Source organism: Calonectris borealis, chromosome 1, assembly GCF_964195595.1.
Source record: "Calonectris borealis chromosome 1, bCalBor7.hap1.2, whole genome shotgun sequence".
In the NCBI taxonomy this organism is placed as follows: domain Eukaryota; kingdom Metazoa; phylum Chordata; class Aves; order Procellariiformes; family Procellariidae; genus Calonectris; species Calonectris borealis.
Genome location: NC_134312.1, coordinates 188,415,483 through 188,437,914, shown reverse-complemented (window position 1 = coordinate 188,437,914; position 22,432 = coordinate 188,415,483). Strand labels below are relative to the sequence as shown.

General features: G+C 35.9%; 1 protein-coding gene across 12 annotated transcripts in view; it reads left to right on the top strand.

Moving 5' to 3' along the window:
• ZC3H13 (zinc finger CCCH-type containing 13) overlaps positions 1 to 22,432 on the top strand; it is a 48,516-nt gene that overhangs the window by 9,936 nt on the left and 16,148 nt on the right. For 8 of the 12 annotated variants that reach the window (XR_012671938.1, XR_012671936.1, XM_075139535.1 and 5 more), the window contains 9 exons: positions 2,396 to 2,507; positions 9,206 to 9,314; positions 11,572 to 11,711; positions 12,458 to 12,615; positions 13,932 to 14,129; positions 15,546 to 15,719; positions 17,430 to 17,737; positions 18,798 to 19,262; positions 20,241 to 20,423. Coding sequence is in view for 10 of the 12 variants with exons in the window: in XM_075139521.1 (XP_074995622.1) it covers positions 2,396 to 2,507; positions 9,206 to 9,314; positions 11,572 to 11,711; positions 12,458 to 12,615; positions 13,932 to 14,129; positions 15,546 to 15,719; positions 17,430 to 17,737; positions 18,798 to 19,262; positions 20,241 to 20,423 (1,847 nt within the window). In the remaining 2 variants the exon portion in view is untranslated. Of the gene's footprint in view, positions 1 to 2,395; positions 2,508 to 9,205; positions 9,315 to 9,556; positions 9,690 to 11,571; positions 11,712 to 12,457; positions 12,616 to 13,931; positions 14,130 to 15,545; positions 15,720 to 17,429; positions 17,738 to 18,797; positions 19,263 to 20,240; positions 20,424 to 22,432 lie in introns of all 12 variants that reach the window. The other 4 variants (XM_075139539.1, XM_075139526.1, XM_075139544.1 and 1 more) reach the window with 3 other exon arrangements.

Genomic DNA, 22,432 nt, shown 5'->3' with positions numbered 1-22,432 from the left:
CATTGAGCCGAAGTATCTGAAAAAAATCACAACTTCCTGAATAATTGTTTCTTAAAATTTGACAAATTTTCAGTCTTATTTTATTGACTTTTGGGGGAATTATGATGTTTTTTGGGAAGGACGGGTAGGATGATTACCATGACTTCACTCCAGTGTTCTCCTAAACCTGAAGAAAAAAAAAAAAAAACAAACCCAAACCCAACAAAACCAAACAAAAAATCACCAACAAGCCCCAACCCTGAAGCTATAGCTTTTTTCATTTCTGTGATTTCTTGGTAACTTTTGTAATCTTTAAATAGATTTGAATAATGTTTTAACAAAATAAGTTTTTTCTTCCCTTCCATACTGAAAAAGGTATTAATTGAGGGTGAAATGGTTTGGATGTTTTTTCACTCCAGCATATAACTTTAAAAAAAAAAAAAAAAGTGTTAAAATATCAGCTGTCTCTCTAGAAAGAACATGAGCTACGTTCAGTGTAAGTTCTCTTGCTTTCTCCTTCAGCTACTGGGATTTTTCCTGAAATTGCTCCTCTTGAGAAACAGTGTTACTAGTACATTATCAATAATCTTTTTGCCTTTTAAATTAATTTTCAAACCCTTTGTGCCACAGCTGAAATATTATTAAAAATTAAGGCATTGCCACTTTAATGCTGAAAGACAGTTTTATTTGTTGAGGTAGCTGATGGTTGGAGTGCTTCAGAGAGTTTTGGTAATGCAAAGGAATTACCTTTCTAAGATGGGGGGAGGGAAAAAAAAAATTACCTTGAATCATAACCTTTGCTAAAGCCAGGCACTTTAAAGATGATATAATCGTGCATGCAAAGAAGATAACTTGTTTATATTTGTATGCTGGATATTACTTGATCCTTCTTAGTGCTGAAAGAAGCAGCACGCTCCTGCTTTGTACCTTTCCTCTCATCTAGATTGACCTGTATTTACAACTTCATGAAGAATTAAATGCATTTGAAAATGAGAGCAGTCACTGGTCTTTTTCTTCTTAGATCCTAAGACACTTAACCTTATGACGCAGTTTAAAGAATTAAATATAGTTAACATTGCAAAAGAGGAAGTAGAAACCAATTACTGTTCTTCAAATATGCACAGGTTGAAAATGAAATCATACTAATTTAGATTTTTGTATGCATAAACTGTGAAAGACACATAATTTGCGTATTATGTAACAGAGGAAGGGTGGGAGAAACAACACTTTCTAAATGGAAACCCTAATTCAGTCTGAAAAACAAATGCAAATTTCATTATTCAAATATTATATATAACTCTTCTAATCAACTAAGGCAGCATCAGTATCTCTCTATGATTCTTTAGTATAAACTGATAGCTACAGATCCAGTACTTTCATACAACCATTTCACAGAAGAATTTGTAATTATGGCTAACAGCCATCACAGAAGTACCAAACTCAATATCAAGCCAGATTTATATGAAGATAAAATTTGTTTTCTTGAACTGAAAGATCATTTGAAGCAGCTCCTACATCCCCTTTGCTTAGGAACTTGTTTGAATGCAAGAGTTGTTCTTTTTTAACCCATAAGGGATAAATGAACTTGTGAATCCATGCTATGAGGTCACAAAATTATATAGATGTCTTGTGGTACTGTAGGATGTTCCCCCTCCGTTCCCGCATCACAGTAATCCCTCTTATAGAAAATACACCTTAAAGTTGCATGACTAGTAGAGTTCATCCAATATAATTAAATAATGAAATAATTATGTTACTGCAAGATGCAAAAAGGAGGCGGCCTCCAAGAGTGAATTTCTGGTGCATGGTCTTCCAACAGTGTTTTTTTGTGTGGCAGTCTCACCAAGGTCATGGGAGGATGGCACCTACGTCGCGTTATCTCCACTTGCAGATTTCATCCGTATTCAGAGTTGTGCTTCTGTGTGACTATCATTGCTGGTCTACTAGCAATGTAGTTTGACTCTGCATTAATAGTATTTTTTTATATATATATAAAAATATAGTATATATATTAAAATCGGTGCAGCTTAGAATATGGAGAAGGCTAAAGATATCTTGAAAGACTTGGTAGGAGTGATTGAGAAACACATTTGCATGATTGTCCGAAAAAGATGATTTGTTCTGGATAGGATCACCTGAAGCTGATCTAGAGTAGTAACTGAGTCATGCCATAAATACATACAAGTAATTTTTCTTCTTAGAGTCAAGTCTTCCTTGATGTTCTGAAAGAGTTGGGTTTTTTTTAGAATGCTTAAGCCTGTTAGAGTGGAATATTTTTTATTCATCCACTTCGCTTCTGAGTGGAAGGTTTAGATCTTTCTGTATATACTAGTAAAAAAAAAAATTAAAAGACAGATTGTATTCCTTTAAAAATAGTCCCATAGAACTGGTTGTATTATGTTTCTGTATTATACAGGTCACCAGAAAGACCTACTGGAGATCTTCGGGAAAGAATGAAGAACAAACGTCAAGATGTTGAGGCAGAGCCACAGAAACGAAGTACAGAGGAATCGTCCTCACCTGTTAGGGTAAGAATGGAGTTTGCAGAACTCCAGAATCCCTCAATAGCAGTTGGGCAGTGTGTCCTAGAAACCTGATCGTGGTGACTTGTAATATTAAACTGTTTTAATGAACTGATCATTTTGTATGTAGCATGTGGCATATTTTATTATGAAGTGTCTTAACAATTGTATTATTTTGCAATTTTATAGCACTTTCTGGTCTTTTGGTTCCCAGAGATTTTATAAATCCCACAGACTAAAATATGTTATAAATATTGATAAACAGATATTTAATAACAGTGCAGACTCTTTGATTATTACCAAGAAAGTGTATTAACCGTTGTTTCAATCATCCACTATTTTTCCCCCAACACTTATTCATATCCATTGTTTACATGCATCCTGACTCCAGTTGTTCATCCCAAATTTGCTTTTGATGAGACCACGCAGTTTACTGTTGTGCTGGTTCATTTCGCCTTCCTCCTCACATACTCATCAGCCATCCCAACTGCTAACTTTTGGATTTTGCAAAAAATTCATTCGTTATCATTCCCATTTTCTAATCATCTTTCTGCAACCGTATACCCCTCAAATATCAGAAGTTACTTATTTTTAAATTGTATTATCTGTTCCTGATGTTACAAAGAAATAGGGGCAGAGTTGGTAGTGTGACCCTGCACCTGTGTAACAATAGCACCAGTGTATTCCTGCGTCATGTTTTTTAAGACCATCTTCATATGAATAATGATTAAAAGTTTTTATTTGTGAAAAATCAGTTTTGCTTCTGCAGGTATTAACAGCATTCTTTTTTTTTCCTCTTGGTCTGTTCCTACTTGCTGTGTAAAATGAGTTTTTATGTCAGGTGTAAAGAAATCAACAGCAGCTGCTATCATTAAATTGACAGAATGGCTTACCTTCCAATCATGTTTTCAGTTGCTGTTAATTTGTGTAAACTTTCAATCTTTTTACTCTTTTACTTAAATGTGTTTCTTTTATTTTCTAATAGTTTCAATAAACTGTTCAGTTATTGAGTACATGGTTGGTGGGAAAAGTGTTTTTTCCAACCGTTATTAAAAATTCACTGTAACTTCTCTGCTGGTACAACTCTAATTTTGATGTAATTCTTACTTTTGGTTAGTTAACCCTGCTTTTCATAGTGTTCCATTAATGTAATAATAAAAAACTCTTAAAGAACTAAACCCCAAGTAAAGGTGAACTGGAAGCAGGAATCAAAAGGAATCGGAGAATTAGTGGGTCTGTTAAAATACCAAAGAATTATTTACAGGATAAGCACATTGCAGAGAAAAAAATACTCTGCTTCAGTCTCATAAAACAGAAGGCTGAGGAAACTACTGAGCTTTTGTATTAGTTGCATGGAGGCAACTCTCAAAATACGGGATATCCAAAGAAAATATTCTGCAACAAATAGATGAAGACGGACAGGTGTCAAGAGTTGCATTGCAAAGAACCAGGATATCTAAAAGAACAGAAGACTGAAGCGACTGAACTGCTAACAAAAATCTTGCTCCATCATTAGAGCTACTATTATGGTGGAGATCTAATATATGACGTTTCCATCTCTTATTAAAGCTTTTGGGATAACAGAGGAGCTGGATAAGAAATCTTAACTTTGTTTTGAAATAATGGAAAATAGCTTGTTCCATAAAAAGTTTCATAATTGTGTTTTTTTTTAAAAAAAAAAGAGCGAGCAGCAGTGTTCCTGCAGACAAAATTTGTGCTTCACCAGTCTACTAGCCTGAAAGTTTAACAGAGAGTAGTGGCTAAGAGAGAACTGTCTGATACAGGTGAAACCTTAAATAGCTTCTTTTGAAACAAGGCTCTTGAGGCATATAGGTAGTCAAAGAATAGCAGGTATAATATTGTCAGGTTTAGAAGCCAGCTAAGGGGAAAATTTTAGATTAATTTCAAATTATGAAGTTACAGAGGATGCTATGGTGCTTCATCTAAAGAGCTATAACTTTTTAAGAATGTGGAAAAAATGTTGGACATCCCAAATGTCAAACTTTGCAGAAGATATGAAAACAGTAGTTGAGATTACTGAAGTCTGAGGAATACCATAGGGGTTGGGGAAAGATATTTTTTGGCAGTACAGTGATGAAACTTGGTGTTGGCAAGTGCAAGGTAATGCACAATGAAGAAAGTATTTAAAACAAAAAATCATGAATGAGTATTTTAAAAGTAACTGAAACCATCCAGTAGAAAAAGAAGTTATTGTGGACAGCTCAATGAAACCATCTGTTCAAAGTGCAGTCACAGTTGCAGAAGCAAACACTCAGGTATATAAAAATGGAATAGAAAATGATCAATATTATGCTGTAGAAATTCATGGTCCAGTTTTATTTGAAACGCTGTTTGGTTGTGATCACCTGTATGCAAGAAAATACAGTCAAAGGTCTTTTTAAAGTGGGCAAGGAGGTGAGAAAGAGACTGGAGAGAAGAAAGGACATGTGGCGAATGCATATAATGTATGGTTGAGAGAATGTAAATTAGATGCGTCATATTCATATTTTATCCCAGTAGAAAGAGTGGCAAATTTGAAAATGACAAGGGGAAATGCTGTTTATGTTATATATGACAATTCTACCTGATTGCCAGAAGATACAGTCAAAAACCTGAATAGGTTCCACAAAAAGTTGAGACAGTATGACTAGTAAAAAATCTTTTTTGAAAAGATTTCTTGTTCTTTGGAGACATAAGATAACTAGTACAATCTGTATGTATTTAGGAAGAAATTTCCTATATGGATAGCCTATAGAATATATCCCTTATTATTTCTTCATGTCTTGTACTATTATTTTCAGAGACAATATGCTGCGTTACGTGGACAACTACATTGAACTCAGTTGTTTCTGTGTTTCTCAGATTTGTGTTCGGAATTATTTCAGCACTGTATGTTAGTGTATCAATTATTATACAAATAATTAGATAAGGTTCCTGCTGTTACTGTATTTAGTTGGAAATTTTTATGTTGAATTTTTCTCCGTATTATGAGAAGACTGTTACATTGGAGCATATGAAGTATTATCTGAAGTATTACCTGGGAGGTGTGTGTGATTTGGGAGAAACAGTGGGAAGAATTTAATGTACGTTTAGGAAAGGTTTTTGTAAGGAATGTGTATCACTTGTTTCATATCTGTGCTTTTTGTTGCTGTGGCTTTTGAATATCTCCACTGGAAATGGAAGTCAGCATTGTCTTCCATCTCTGAAATGGAAACGATACCTGTTCATTTCAGGGAAACTTCAGATTCATTTTCTTGTATGTTTGTGTAGTGCAGTAGTAGTTTACACTATAAAGGTATTATACATAGAGCAAAACAGTACTGTGCTTGCCCAAAAGATTCTAGCTGTAATACATGATAGCTTATTCTAGATTTAAAGGCATCTGTGCTTTTGAATTAGTTTATATTGCTGCTGCGTGTACATGTGCTGATAAGGCTGAAACTGAAGTTTCTGCCTTGTAAGAATTGTAGGTTGTAAGAGTCTTGCAAATATTGTCTCTATCGGTGTTGGCAAAATAGTACTTCTTGGCTAGAAGCATGTTTGCAGACTGGATGAGTCCTTTTGTGCTTGGCCAAACTCTTCTGGCTGTAGTGGGAAATTCATTCAAGTAGACATCAAGTCTTGTGCTGATCGTATCTTATGGGGTGTGGAACTTCAACTTAAGTAGACATTAAATGAAATAAAATCTCACAGAATTCAGCCATAATGTCTTTTTTTTTTTTTCCTTTCTTAAGTAGTGTTTCTCCTGAACGTCAACATTAAACTATAATCCTCTATCCAACACGTGAATAGTTTAACTGTGAGCACATATCTGAAAACAGCATAGACAAAGTCTATTAAGTTGTGGTTTACTCTTAGGACAATCTACAATTTTTTTTTAGTAAATAATTATATTATTATGAAAATTTATTGTTTCTTGTAAATGGCATTTTCTCAGATTCTGCAGAGAAATAGTTTACAAGTGTGGCTGAAGTGGATCTTCAAGTGCAAATGAAAGACATGCTATTGGCCTTTAGGAGCTTGACTTATTCTTGGCTTATTAAGGGAGAGACAAAAAAAAACACCTGTGTAAAGTACGAGAAGGTCTATAAGGATATGAAGGAAATATTTACTCGCCATAGTATGAGGGAATTAAATGCACTGTAAGTGAAACAAGTACAATAAAAGGAATATGTTGAAGACTTTTCAATGAGAAAATTCAAGTATCTGTTTTAAACCATCATAACTTAAATTCTTGATTTGCATGCCCCAGGAAAATATACTCAATTTCTAAACTGAGTTTTGTTTTTCAAGATGCAGTGTTACCAGAACCTTTTTTCCTGACAACTAAACTGAAGTCATTTAGTGCATGAACAGGCTCGGATCAAATTGTCCCGACTTGTAAAATAGCATGCTTGCATAAAAATTGTCTATTCCTTTCCCCTATATTCAGTAATTCAATAAAATTCTTTCCATAGATGTTTTTGTTCTCAGTTCTTCTGTAGAAGTATGATTGTGCCACTACTGAATCTCTCCACTGAAAGGAGAAAATACAGGCTGTTTTAAGATGCTTGTGTTTGGTTGTAAATTTGGAGATGTAGGCGAGATACATACAGGTTGTGTAGTATTTTAACGGGTCATTAAATTGGTCTTGAAGCATTCTGACTTATCTGCATGCTCTCTGCTGACAAGTTATTTGGGGAATTGGCATTGAAAAGTTTTTTTGAAATCAGTATATAGAGGATGTCCTAACATGCGTATTCCAGTTTGTTAGTAACAAATAGTGTTGAACTAATAGAAACTAATATTTTATTTACGAAGTTATGTTTATTGTTTGTTTATATTGTAGGAATTAGTTGGAGTATGTAGCAGAAGTACACAGTATAATAGAACAGATGCAGCCTTCAAGGAGGGCAGTCTAGAAAAATTAAGATACTCTAATAAAAAAAAGAATGATTGCAGGAGAGGCTTGTTGATAAAGTTACAGATTTTCAGATCTCATCAGAGTCATTTTCTTTTAAAGTGACTTGCTGTGGAGTGTAGTACAATTCTTGCCGTTAGACTGAAATGCCTTTAGTACATGTTGATGGCTTAGTTGATGTAGACTTGTCTGCAGTTGGTGTCAGCAACCAACACAACTTGATAGATTAGGATCTTGTGCATCATTTTAAAGATCCTGTCGTGAAATGGAGAAAAAATAACTTTTTTTTCCTTATTCTACAAGTTGCTTTAAATTAAACATGGCACAAATTAGTTCTTTAATGTGAAGTTCTTTCATGTTATGTAGCGACCGGTCCATTTTTTCCAAACCTTTTAAGGCTTTGAATATGACATACTGCATGCATCAAGATGAGAAAGGCTTGAAGATAACGGTGCGTTGAAGCATCTGTTTTAGTTCACTAGGTAAAATAAATGCAGTACTTGTTCTGTCATTGTTTACGTCATTAAACTGGAGATAAGATTTTAACATTGTTAGTGAATAAAAAGGAATAGTTGAATTTTACCCACTTGGGAGTGACTATCCACACTTGGGAGTGACTATCCACAATGTTATGTTATTTCCTTACTGTGTTTCTAAAGAGATGTTAAGGATTTAGATTAAGTCAAGATCTAAGTCCCAATAAGGAATAGCTAGTGAAATTCTCAGGCATCTTCTTTTTGTGGAACAAAAACAAAGGTTCCTACATATCAACGGTGAAGAATCCCCAAAAGAGAAAAGAAGGCACTATGGGAGGTGAGAATAAAAGGGGTATGGGACAGACTTTCATTATTTGCTCTTTCTGGTTTCCTACTTAATAAATTAACCTGAGATATTTCTAAGCTTGAATGTTCTTTTTTTGCAAATAGTGAAAAAACTTTGTCCTGTACTCCACTTCAGCCCAGGCAGATTATTTAGAGAATGTCAATTCAGCAGAGGCAGTGATGCCTCTGCATCTTTACTGAAGCTGAACTATGCAGCTTTACTACTGGAATTTAGCAGGGGGAGAAGAGCAGCACAGGTTTAGTTGCCTTTTGAAATTATCTTCTTTCCTGTAAGAATAGCCTCTGGCTTCCTTAGATGTTCACAGGACCATCTGCCACATGCAAAATGGGTGCTACTGCAGTAGTTAGATTTGTCTAATAACTCAGGGCCAGTGAGAGTTCAAATATAAAACTATCAACAAAACTTGATTCCAATGTGTTGCTTTAGACTTTTTTCCCCTTCCTTCTGCCAGCCAAGGGTCTCTGTTTTTTTTGTTTTATTATCCCCACCCCCCATTCTTTATCCTCTGGAGAGTTAAATAGTTCAGCTTCTGAGGCTCATCTGCCTTGCATATAAATATTCTTATTTACAGCTGAGAACTCTTACTCAAGCTGTTAAAATTATACTCTTAAAATGTTCATCAAACTTCTGGTCTTAAGAACTTGATCTGTTCTTTCGGTTCCTTTATTCTCGATACGTGCTCGATTCTTGCCTTGCCTTTAAACCTTCTTATTTTATGTATCCTTTCTTCTCTTCTCCCCATCTGCTATTTGCTTACTGATTATATGAAATTGCATTAGAACATGTTGCCTGTGGAGTCTCTGCTTATTTAAGAAGGTATTTGTTCAACAGGTTAAAGGGGAAAATGCTTTTTGTACTATAAAAAAGAAACAGGCAAAATACCATGTAAAATATATCTGCTTCTTCAGGCTTCTTTTAAAATAAAGTTGTTTACTCTAATGCAGCATTTTTCCCTTTATAGAAAGAGTCTTCACGAGGAAGGCATAGAGAAAAGGAGGATATCAAAATTACAAAGGAGAGAACACCAGAAAGTGAAGAGGAAAATGGGGATTGGGAAACAAATAGAGAAGGTAAGTATAATTAAACTAATGGTCCCCCTGCAGCTCAAAGAAGTGCAAGGTTACTGGGCTGTGTGTAAAGCAGAATACTTAAAGAGTTGATCTCTAAGCAGAATACTTTTATGCAGTAGCCATTAATGTTTATTTTTGGAGGAGAGCAAAGAAGCAATCTGAGTTGGACTGCTATAATGGTAAAACCAACTTATTTTAAAAACACATGCTTTTTTTTTCTTTTTTCTTTTTTGACTCCTCAGACAACAAGGAACTTGGCCATAGGCTACTCTGTGGCTGAACCTTTCACATTTAGATCACTACTTGAAGCCAAGTTACATCCGAAGTAATTTTGAGTCAGTCTGAGGAAAGAGCATAACTCCTTTGAATTCAAAAGTCAGCAGGTTTTTGTTGCATAATTTGTAATGGTGTGAACTGTCTCATTAACGAGGGCTCCATTAGAATGAGTATAACAACAGCTGAAGGTAGCAATCAGTGAACTATTTATATTCTGAAAACACTCAAAGAGTAGTAAGAGTCTTGCATTACCTTCTGTAGTTGTTTTTGTTTGGGTGGGTTTGGTGTTGGTTTTTGGTGGTTTTTTTTAATGGTTAAAAGATGATTTCATTGCCCTTGTTGATAATACTCGTCCGTTTAATATGTGGACAGTTGAGGAAAAGACTGCCTTTGTTTTCTCCTCTCTCCTGAATTTCACTTTTGTAAGAGACCAAGTTCACCTGACAGTGAAATTATGGCAGCTTTTAATGAACTGTGGTGTTTATGTAGTTTTGTAAGTGTCAGTGTTTCAGAAGTAGTTGCAATATTGCAAGAGAAGATGGGAATCCTGATCCATTCTGAGTGAATTCAGATATAATGAATGTATTTGCAATAAAGTATACTACAAGTTGATTGTGGGATGGAGCTCCTCTGTAAATTTCATTAAGTAGGTAGCTTTTCTATAGTATGTGCTATGAGTGTTGCAAATACTGTTTTGCTGTGTCTTAAGCACAACACATGAATAGAAAAGTAGCCGTAATATATTTTCACTCCTTTCTAAATTTTGGTTTTAGTGTGATTTAAGAAACATTGACCTATGACATGTATGCATGGACATAGAATCTAAGTCAAAAAAGTTTGGAACATAAAAACCCCAAGTTCTATATAAATATATAGTATGAATGTCTTAAGTCTTAGACACTGAGGCTTTCAGCTTGACAATTATGATTTTTTTCAAAATAGTGTTGATCATAGTTATGTGGATGAAGTAGAATTACTGTCTGTTAAGTTTTAGTGAGTGCTATCTAAGCAGACAGATGGACTGGGAAAGAACCTGTGCTGTTAGGAACTGCACCTCTCTATAAGCTGTTCCCATGCATTCATGACACATGAAGGAAATTTGTAGACTGAGTTTAGTTATTGCAAAACCTTTTATATCATTCCTGTGTGTAGGAAGGTGAGTGAAAGCTTACGACTTTTTAATTAACTCATCTTTTCTCTGACAGTTATTTTCCTAAATTGCTTTTTGAGCATTAGACTTAAATAGCCATAAACAAAATAAGGAATGTAAACAGAGTGAGTAAAACTGCATTACTTTTCAGTAAGATTTCAGTTACAAGGTTTGAAGCATATGATATTAACTAGCCATGACTGAACGAAAAAGTGAGAGAAATAGCACCTTTTCTATTGTGAAAACCAAACAGTAATAATGCTTTAAAAACAGAAATAAACTCTTGAAGTGTGGATTTATCCAGTGAAAGAGGTTATATAGATCTCTTCTTTTGCAATTTGTAGATGTAATTAAGTAAGTGTATCAACTGATTTGTGGGATACTCTATTATCCTCTAGTATCATGCATCACTATTTAAATCTGTTTCATGTGAGATTTCCCAGTTAAGCAGTGCTCTACGTATTTTTGGTCTTTGTGAAGACACACTCTTTTAAATTTTTTTTTTTTTTGTTATTTAAATATAAATACATGGTTTACTGGGTTTCCCTTGCTACCTTAGCTTAATAATTGATGCAAGTCTCTGAAAGAAGTTAAGGTTGGGGTTTTTTTTAAATGAAGTTTAAGAATTTAACTGCAGGTTGTATGGAACTAACTGGAGTTATTTCAGGTTTACACACATAATTGGAGAAGAGATTTGGCTTAGCTTCATGATCCATTCATGCAGTGCTTAAAAGTCACGGAAGTATTTATGCTTGGCATCCAGTATGCTAAATATTATTATTTATTTCATATGTAGTTGTTAACTAATCTATTTACTTTTTTTAAATAAAGACTCTGATAATGGAGATGTTAATTATGATTATGATCATGAGCTGTCTTTGGAAATGAAGCGCCAAAAGATTCAGAGAGAACTCATGAAGTTGGAACAGGAAAACATGGAGAAACGAGAGGAAATAGTCATTAAAAAAGAGGTTTGTATTACGTAAATGTGAAACTAAAAAAATAAGTCATCGGCCACTTCATAGACTTCTAATTGTTTCCTGGAAGACTTGAGCTTCCTGGGCTACAAATGCACTATTGCGTTAGAGAGTAGTAAGTAGCTGGCACATGTATAACTTAGAATGTGACTTGCATATTAGTTGTGAGTATCTGGTCAGTCATCCAGCACCATAACCAAGTTTTCTGCTTTATGAAGTCAGCTATTAAATGAGTAGGATTGAATGCATTTTAATGATATAAAACCAGTAAGACCTTTAACAGAGAAGACATGGAGAAGAAAACACAAGGCATTTGCCAAGCTTCTTTTCCAACATGTCTTCTTGTAGTAACAGAGTAAAGTAGAGTGACAGAGGCAAAGCTGTAAGTGTTAGAAACCCTAAAATTTTGGGGAAGATTTAAAAAAAAAAAAAAGCCTGAAAGGAGTTCTTTCTTTTGCAGACAAACTTGAATGCTAACTGGGAAGGTACTGATTTTAAACTTTTAGTTACACTTTTTGTAATGGATTACAGAGTGCATCATCTTCTCTTCCTGTACCCTTTACCTGTTGTCTTCCTTTTATGGTGTTCTTTGAAAACCATGTGGTTAGTTTATTTGAGGTAGATGTGTACATGGTTAAGATCTCAGATGTAGACTGTTACTGAATTTACCTGTATCCTGACATACATGTCAAGCTTTTGAGCATCAATATCTTATCGGTTAATATATTCTTTTCCTCAAGATTTCTCCAGAGGTGGTTAGATCTAAATTATCACCATCGCCATCACCAAGAAAGTCTAGCAAATCTCCAAAACGAAGATCCAGTCCCAAATCATCTTCGTCAGCGAGTAAGAAAGAGAAGAAAGCATCTACGATATCTTCCCCACTTCTGGATCAGAGGTCAGTATGCAGATGCATCTTGCAAGAAAGTGAGAACAGAGAACCATGCTGATTTTTATTACTGGGGTTTTCATAATTAATATGGGTTTTCATTTTCCTTGCCTTCAGGACTTTTGATTATATAATTCTAGGGGAAAGTCTCTAAATTGTGCACTCTTAATCATCTTATGCAGAAAATTGTTATATGCATGTAGTTGTCAGTTGATTAATTTCATGGTTTACAAGCAGGTCTTTTTTCTTTGAATGTCCAGAATCTCTGGGAGGTGATGAGGAAATATAAACCATTAAAAAGGGGGAAGCAGATTTATTTGAGATGCTGCAGACTGCAAAGTAGCTCCGCTAGACTGAAGTGAAATATTTAAAATTTGACCAACTGCACATTCTGTTTGTGTTGCATATTGCTGTTCAGGAAATAACGTTTGACTTTCAAAGCAGGGAACTTCTCAGAATTCAGGAGGGGAAAAGAAGTGGGGGATGTGGAGGGAAAAATGTAAGGACAAGGTATGTGAAAATCACAGGAAGTTCAAACTGGGTGCCTTGCCACGGAAAATCAATCTCGAAAACCTGTTTCTAAGTTCTTGCTGGCTGCAGGACCTTTTGAATCACTGTTTGCAGCTTTTAGATAGGAAAGAAATTACTGCAGCGATGTAAGCAGACACATCTGTATTTGCTAAGCAAAAATCCCCTTTAAAATAGGGACAAAACAATGTTTCTGCTGCAAGAATGTGCAGTGTGGTCTAGTATGCTACTGACATTCAGTATGAGTGATACCTAGTTTATAGGGTTTATGTCAATGGCAGTTTATATGGAAAAATATATACTATTTCATATTGTGAGATGCATATTCAAAAATATTTGGATGCTTTATCCTGTATTAGTAGTAGTTAACATTAAATTGAAGACATGAGTTGTTAAAGTCATATTGCGTGTGATTGGGGTATTGCATTGCAGAAATGGGAGTCTAAACAGACAAGATACTCTATAGAATTCTGGTCCCCTGATGTGTGCAGTTCATGCAAGGACATTTTAACCTTGAAAACTGTTTCTGTCTGAACGGGAGTATTCCTATTTTTGTTCGCTTGCTTCAGAAATAAAGGTTATAAATGGAAAAGCTCAATGTGAATTTTTACCATCTGCATTCACCCTTCAGTCAAGTGCAGTTATTGAATGCTGCTTGCTAATGGAGTGGTGAATCCTATCCTAAAAGCTTCAAGGCCCTTTACGTTATAACTTTCCTGCCAACATCTGAGAAATCATTATTTGAAATAGTTGGCAGTCCTTCATTTTCTCCCCCCTCCCTGTTAATTTATCTCTAGGAGTTCTAAAAGTAACCAGAGTAAAAAGAAAGGTCCTCGTACCCCTAGTCCTCCTCCTCCAGTACAAGAGGAAACTCCCCTGGGGAAAAAACACAAAGAAAAACATAAAGCAAAAGAACGTTCAGAAGAAAAGGCAAGGGAGGTGAAAGAGAGAGGGCGTGACTTTGAAAGGCACAAGGAGAAAAAAGAGAAGCAGAGGTAAGTTATGTTGGATTATTAGCTTTTAACATTAATGTAACCTTGCTTTTAAAGTTATCTTTTGTAGAACACTGAATAATAAGGGATTTATACCTGCTTTGCCAACAACCTTTTCAGTACTCATTAAATATTTTAAGTGCATTATATAGATGGATTGATAGACTATAACTGATTGGTAGGTTTTAATTACATAACTTACTAAGTTTGTAAAATGCCCTTTTGAAAGATTCATTACTTTTCAGGAAGTTGGACCTTCACCAATGGAGCAATTTGTTTGCCAGAATCTTTATCAAAGTCGTTCACTTGTCCGTTTGCCTGCTCTTCTGAAATCTTAAAGGACTAATGTCTTTCTAAATTGGCAGTGGCGCGTTTAAACTCTTCCTAATCTTCAGTAGGTTAAAAGTATTTCTGAAGTAGTCAAAGTCTACTGCGATTTTAGAATTACTTCACTTTTGCATATCTCTCTCTCTCGCGCGCGCTATATCTATCTCTCTCTATCTCAAATGGTGGACTAATATGACTATTCCCATTATTTTCTGAAGCATGGGTGTCCTTTTAAGTTGAGAAATACCACATCTGCATTTTTAAGTCCTGTATTCCCTTGATGAAAACAGGGTACATGTTTGTAAGTGTTTTCTTTGTAACTGTCATAGCAAAGACTAAGGAGTGGAAGACCAGCAAATTGTTTTTAATTGATGAAATAAATCACACCATTCTTACTGTAAAATATATTATTTCCCTCATGCTTGCACACTCCATTACTGGAAGGAGGTCATATGCAGTAGAAAAGTACATTATAGGTAGTGCTGAAAGGATCAAGAGAGTACTTGGCTTATTGTTGTACTATAATCAGGTATTGCTGTGGTGACTACAACCATTTATTTCAGTGTTGGATTTTTGTCTTTTTTTTCCTAAATAATAAAAATTAAGAAATAACGTCAAATCTTCATGATGTAAGTGAAATAGTTGAAGGTTCTGACAGATCTCTTTCATTCATTTGCAACTCTGATTAGTGTTTGAAAATGTCTGTGAGCTTGAGGCTTCTTAAATAAAGTTCTGACATTACAGAAATTTTTACATGGGGTAGCAAGTTAATTCTGCATTGATAGGAATTCTCTTTCACTACCACATGAAATATTAGGTAAAATGACAAGAATATATTTTTGGTTTTACCATATTCTAGTTTTGTATTTTACAGTCCAGTGATTCGCAAGAAATTTAGCACGTATCTTGCATTCTTGAGTTTTGCTAGCTTAACGTAATTTCATATATGAAATTATAGATGGAACAAATGATTCTATAAGATAGTTCTTGATCTTGTAAGCACAGGTTCTGTCTTGAGTTCTTTGTAATTTCTTAGAAATGTACTAATGCCATATTACATCTGTTAAATGAGCTGCTGTTTATGTTTCCCAGGGATCTCTCTGAAAGCTCCCATAGACAGAAGCGTTCTCCTAGTCCTGCAGATCACTCTGGCAGTAATTCTTCCCCTTCCAGGGAGTATTCGCCACCTGCTGCAAGGCGAAGACAAACCTCCCGAGCTCCAGCCAAGTCAGCCACTCACAAACGTAACTTCTCACCCTCTCGCAGGTGGGAGGTCAATTGCATGGATTTTATTTCCGTGAATAGTTCTAGTTTAGAAACTTCCTCTGTTGGTTTGACTACTTGTTTGTATGTGTCTGTTGTGGGTGTGTGTGTGCCTCAAACACTTGGGCTCTGAGACTTCTTTTTTTTGCCAAGTTACTACATTGAGAGTACCTGTCATGTCAAGAACACAAGTCATGGTGCAGGCTTCCATTTATCAGTTCCTCTCAAATGTTCTGGCTTCGGGTGGAACTTTAGAAGTCTGATAAGAGACATAGTCCGCCTGTGACCCTTTGGGAACTTTTTAAAAATTTTTTTCCTCACCTTCCCCCTTCTTAAAAAGTAGAAAATATGAGGAGTCTTCTATCTCGGAGATGGGGAAGGAGCAGAGTTTCTCCGTTCTAAAATGGGTGATACACAGATCCTGGCTGTACACATCTTTCCTGAAAAGCAAGCACAACTGGCTAAACAGTACAATACAAGGACAGTTTCAGAGACCCTGAAGCAGGAGGCTTCAAGGAAGATATCATCCTGCCAGTTCTAGAGGCCTTAGAAAAAAAACTCTTGTGACGTTTGCAAGATATTCAGCAAAAGCTGTGTTACATACATATCTTTACCAACTGCTGAGCTATTGCAGAAGATTGCAGGGAGGTACTACTGCCTTTGGTAAAGTAGTCCCTCATTTGTGAGTCACCTGAAACTGAGATCTTCATCTGTATGATCTGGATGTTTATTTGAAGTCACCAACACTGTAAATGGACATTCAAAAGCGGAAACTAAATTACTTAAAATTAAGTGGGATTTTTGAAGATGTATTGTCCATGTGTGGTTTTTCTGACTGCTGCTCTTCTCTTTGGAGTCTCTGCAATTTTGTGAAGTGGAAGGGAGTTGGAAGTTAAGGGCAATGCCTATTTCATGAGAGAAGATACTTGCAAGTTGCTTTGATGCTGATACGGGAAAAAAACCACCACTGAGCTCAAAGGCTTGAAGTGTGTGTTTGTCCACGTTAGACTGTGCATGGGATAACGTATTATGAGGAAATTTGTTTACTATTGTGTAAATGATCTTTAGTTTAGTGATGGGATTTTGAAGATGAGAGACTCTTTGTATACTTTTTCTTATTCTATTAGATACGAGTTTTCCCTGTTTGTGTAAACATTAATGTTTGCTAAAATTTTAAGTAGATATTCATATGGGTTTTCAGGATCCAGGCTTATAATAAAAGAAAGAATTTAAAAGTCCACAAGAAGGAGACAGTGTTGCTTTCTAAAAAATTGAATGCTGTTGGAAACAAAAGAAGAAAAATTCCCCTTAGCGTGAAAGTTATCTGCCTAATTTTACCATGAACTCCAAAAAGCATTTTATATTGAAGAAAAAAATTGTTCTTGGTTTGGGGTGGGGGAGAAGATAATTTTTTTTTTCCTGACTCCTCCCTCCCTTCCTCAGGAAAGCATTCTGGTAGCCGTGTAATATAATTTTGATTGGACAGCTTGTACTTGGATATTAAATAAACTATAACCATTTCATACTTTGAAAGGATATCCTTGGTACACTTGAGGGAAGACTAGTTTGATGTTTTATAGAAACAGCGCTTATTTTCAGCAGACAAGGGTAGAGAATGCACAAATTATTTTAATCACTCTTTTTTGTGGGGTATGGTAAGAACCTTTCAAATCAAGTTTTTACATGTGTGCCTATTCTAACTCTTCCTTGCAGGTCTGCTTCTCCAGGTCAGCATCATTCTCCCATATCCTCCAGACATCACTCCTCTTCATCACAGTCAGGCTCCTCTGTTCAAAGACATTCTCCTTCCCCACACCGCAAAAGAAGTCCTTCTCCATCCTATCAAAGGACAGCTTCCCCGCCTGCAAGGCGATCATCTTCTCCCTATCCCCCACACTCTTCCTCTTCTCCTCAGAGGAAGCGAAGCCCTTCAAGACACCGATCTCCTGGAAGAGAAAAGGGAAGACATGATCGTGATCGGACTTCACAGTCTCATGATAGGCGCCACGAAAGGCGGGATGGTATGAATAAAAAATAGCACTTCAGAATAATTTTTATTTGTTTGCAAATGCATTTTAAAACTTGATTTTCCAATTGTGGCATTGTCTGCACCTATCCCAATGGCTAGGGGGTGAAGAAAATACCGGCTGTATTATCGTTCCTGTGCTGGTGGTGCTGTTTTCAGGAACTGTGCAATGGAGTATTCCTATAGGACTGCTTATGTAGGCTCAGCTGATTGTAAAGATCCTGTAGGCATCTGTCTAGGTGTTTCTTGTGTAATGCAATGTTGGTGTCAGTAGGTAAGTGATCTTCTCTTGGTATCAGGCATATACTAGTGGATCAGCTGAGTGATGGCAGGATACTTGTAAGTAACTATTACTCTTTTCTGTGAGGTGCCCAAATGCTAATCCAGTCCTCACTATTGCTCTGTCTATTGTCTTTTTAATTGACATTAAGTGAGGTGTGTGCCAAGAAAGAGTCATTCCTTCTGGAAATCTGTAAAGCTGGTTGAGCAATTTGTGATGGGCAAACATGCTTTTTCTCTCAAGAGACAGATTACAAAGAGTACATATGTCAGCTTTTCTTAGACTGGCTGTAAACTTACCTTCCTGTAGCAGTAACATTATAAATATGTAATTTGGGGCAGAGGGAAGACTTTAGCAGGGCATTGAGATCTTAAAAGCAAGTGGTCTAAATATAGCACAAATTTCCTGAAAGTGTGTATGTGTGTGTGGAGAAAAAAAGGAATCTTTGACTGGAGGAGAAACGATCCTACCTTAAAATTATTGAAGTGTGCTTGCTCTCTAATATGTTTGAAACTTATTTTTATTATACTTGTTGTCTTTTGAACAGGTAAATATTTGTAAAGTACAGATTCAAATTCACAAAAAGATCTTTAAAGCTTACTGAATGTATAAGTAGATACCAAACATGATCTTCTCCTACTTACATATTAATTTTGATTTTCTGTGTGTATGTCAGAAGTATATTTTGATTGTATTATTTAGTGTTATTTGTGTGCTAAGTTTTTGTTTGCTCTGATTAAGCTAGGTATATAACATTCTTTTAAACATTTTACAGAAACTAGAGGGAAAAGGGAAAAAGAAAGAGAAACAAGAGATGATCGTGATTATGACCAGGAGCAGAGTACCTCCAGGGATCATAGAGATGACAGAGAGTCTCGTGATGGAAGAGATCGGAGGGAGACAAGAGACAACAGAGATCGGAGGGAGACAAGGGAATCCAGAGACACTCGAGACTCTAGAGATACGAGGGATTATAGCAGAGATACCAAAGATAGTCGTGATCAGAGAGACTCGCGCTCCACACGAGATTCCCATGACTACAGAGACAGAGAGAGTCGCGACACTCATAAAAAGGATGACCAGTATCAGGAGGACTCGCGCAGCTATGGAAGATCCCATGGCAGAGAAGAGAGCTCTCGTGCTGAAACAAGGAATGACTCCAGAAGTGACTCCAGAAATGAGAGCAGAAGTGATAGAACTGGCAGAAGTCGAGGCAGAGGTCCAGAATTATCTGACAAGGGTATTGAGTGATTTAAAAAATTACTAAGTGTCCCTATCATCGGATATTGAATATTGACGTTCATGCTATGTTGTTTGATATTTGATATGGAAGTGCAGCCAAATAGTTCATGCTTTTAAAGCTATGTTCAATTCTATTGTCGTTAAATTAGAACACTTGCTTAAATTTATAGCACTTCTGTGTTCTCCATTCTTTAAAGTCGCATAACATTGGTATTCAGCTATCCCATTTTAAAACAAACCCTAACCCTTACAGCACTCTATTTAATGTTTCTGCAACCCTAGGTTTTCCCTTGGGCTACAAACACAAGTAAGAGGCTGATGTGTAGTGGAAGACTCGTAGGGGGCAGTGTGTCTCAAAGTACTGGGCAACAGTTTTTTTGTTTTCTCTCAAAAGCAACTGTATGTCTGAAGTACCTGAAAACTATCTTTCACCTCCCTGCCCTTCTTGATTGACCAAAAAAAGTGGGATTTTAACCTTTGGCAGTATTTTTGAAAGCCTGATGCACTTTGTAGAACAGCTTCATTTATCCCCTTTTAATCATCTGTAGTAAATATATTTTGGCTTTCTCAGGCTTATTGGGATGTTTTCATTAGGAAAATGCCATACAATTTTTACAAGAAAAATGATCTCTACTTTCTCTTCTTATTCCTGCTGCACTGTCTATAAGTTTACATCCTACTCATAACAAATGTGAACTGGCTTTTGGACTGTTATATTCCTAGTCAGAAGACCTCATGCTATGACCAGGGGATGGTGATTTAGAAAGTCTTGAGTTTGCGGTTTGAAAAGAGTAACTTTACAATTAAAATGTGAAATTTGAGAGTTGTTGGTTAAGTAGAGTTTGAAGCTGCAATTTCTATTTCCGTAAGCAGTTAATTCAAGTTTATTAAAAATTACTACTTTAGCTGGTATAAAATATCAGTGGATTTCCTTACATGTGGAAACTCATCTTTTATATTGATACATCTCTATTAGGAAGTCGGGGGACTAGAGGATCCCAGGTTGATGGTCACAGCAGTAGTGGAAACTACCATGACAGCTGGGAATCAAGGAGTAGCTACCCTGATCGGGATCGCTATGACAGTCGAGAACAAGCAAGGGATTCTTCCTTTGAAAGAAGACATGGTGAACGGGACAGGCGTGACAACAGAGAAAGAGGTATTTTAATGTATATTTTTACACATACATATGTAGTCAAATGTGTGTGTATGTATGTTTCTCTCTCCCTCGTTTTTTTTTCCTTGTTCTACCCCCATAGCACTCATTCATAAATAACTTATTTGACATGGCACACTGACATCCTTGATGTAAGTTAATTTCTGTAGTAAGATCTGTCATTGGCAGTGTATGCATGAATGCTATGCCCTTTCTCCCTTCCTATGGCTAGATTTTGGCACTTTCTGTTTTTATTCATCCAAGTAGTCTTTAAGCAAACTAAACTTCAAGAAATTTCATTGTACAACTTCAGTGTAAAACATTTTTTCCTCCTCTTTGCTGCCTCCTCCACTTCATATGCATACGCTTGTAAGTTTAGAGTCATGACTGCATTTCATTACTGGTTCTCTTTGTCTGTATAGAAACATAATACTTTTGCACTGTAAATTACTTGAGTGTGTTTTGGGGAAGGCCTGATTACTGGACTGACTGACTTACTGACTACTTACTGCTAAAGCAAGTGACAGTTTAAATTTATAATTAATTCAAAAATGTATTGCCTGGGGAATTTAATATTGATGAATGCTTTGTTGTGGTTAATAATAATTGGCTAGTAAGCGTTGGTACAGATACCAGTGATCATAGAAAGAGTATGCAAGACTGTTCTTTTAGACATAGTATGCAAGATGTCACATTTCTGCACCTGAAAGAGTACTGTGTTGTCTCTAAGGAACTTAATACCAACCTTCACTCTGGAAAATATTTGTATTATTCACCAATTAAGAGAACAGGAGGAGTCGGGCAAAAGAAAACAGCATGGAAATTAAATGAGGAGCTGTGAAGAATAAATATAAAATTACAGTGGGGTGGTTTTTTTCTATCTTGGGTTTTGATTTGGAAGTGACAGATAGGTTCTAGCTGTTGTTTAAGTTTGGTTTTTTAAAGAGGCGTTTTGTATGTTACTTTGTGAGGTGCTTTTTGGTCCATTGAAACGTATCTATTATTGCTTGTCCTTGTGAAAGGTTCTGCTTTAGATTCTGTGTTATCTTCAGGGCAGGATTTCAACAAACCTAATCTCCAGGCTTCGTTTTTCTTGTCCACTGAAAAATCCTGCAGTCTGAATGTGTCCTGGGGGTTGGCTTTTGCAGACTAGCTTTCACCTCTTCCACCTTCCCAGCCCAAATAAATCCTAGATATATTATAATGTAATTTGTGCTTTTCATATCATATAGAGTTCTTAATTTATTAAGAAAAACATTAAAAAAAAAAAAACAACAGCAAAAAACCCTTAGAAGTAAAAATATGTCATCACAACAAAATAAATTTCTAGAAGGCAAGTTGCTTTGAATGGGTTGTGTTTCCCTTTGGGGGGAAGAATGTAAAGAGCTTGAATGGAGATAAGATGTGTTGTTTTCTTCCTTAAAAATTTAGATCGCTTTTTGTAATAGTAAATCCTCCTCAAAGTTACAATTCAAGACATAGTTTCCATTATTAGACCGCAGTTTTAACATTTGTCGTTGAGAGAAAAATGGAGATAGATTTTGGTTGGTACTTAGTTCTATGATACATAAGGAATCTTTTTAGTATGATTTTAAAATGTAAGCTTGCAAATTTGGGCTGTCCTTGTTCAACTAAGGCTAATATGTAGGTGTTCCAAACAACCACTGGAACAGCACTTCACATAATGAAATCACGTAAGAAGTGCTGACTATCCACGCTTAATTGTCTAATACACTTCCAGTATCTTGATCCATGTAACAGTTTCATGTAGATGTTTTGTCACCAAAACTGACATAACAAACAGGAGTTACAAAACTTCTGTATAAAATTTAATACTTAGTATGCACAATAAATCGTATTATAATGTTATAGGCACTGTTGAAAGAATGTGAAACCTGTTTATGGAACCAGTTGCATGGACTGATGATTTGCCATTTTAAAAAAGAAGTGTTACATCCATGGCAGAAATGTCACTCAAGTTTGCTTTTAATTTTACCTGGTAGCAGGGGAAC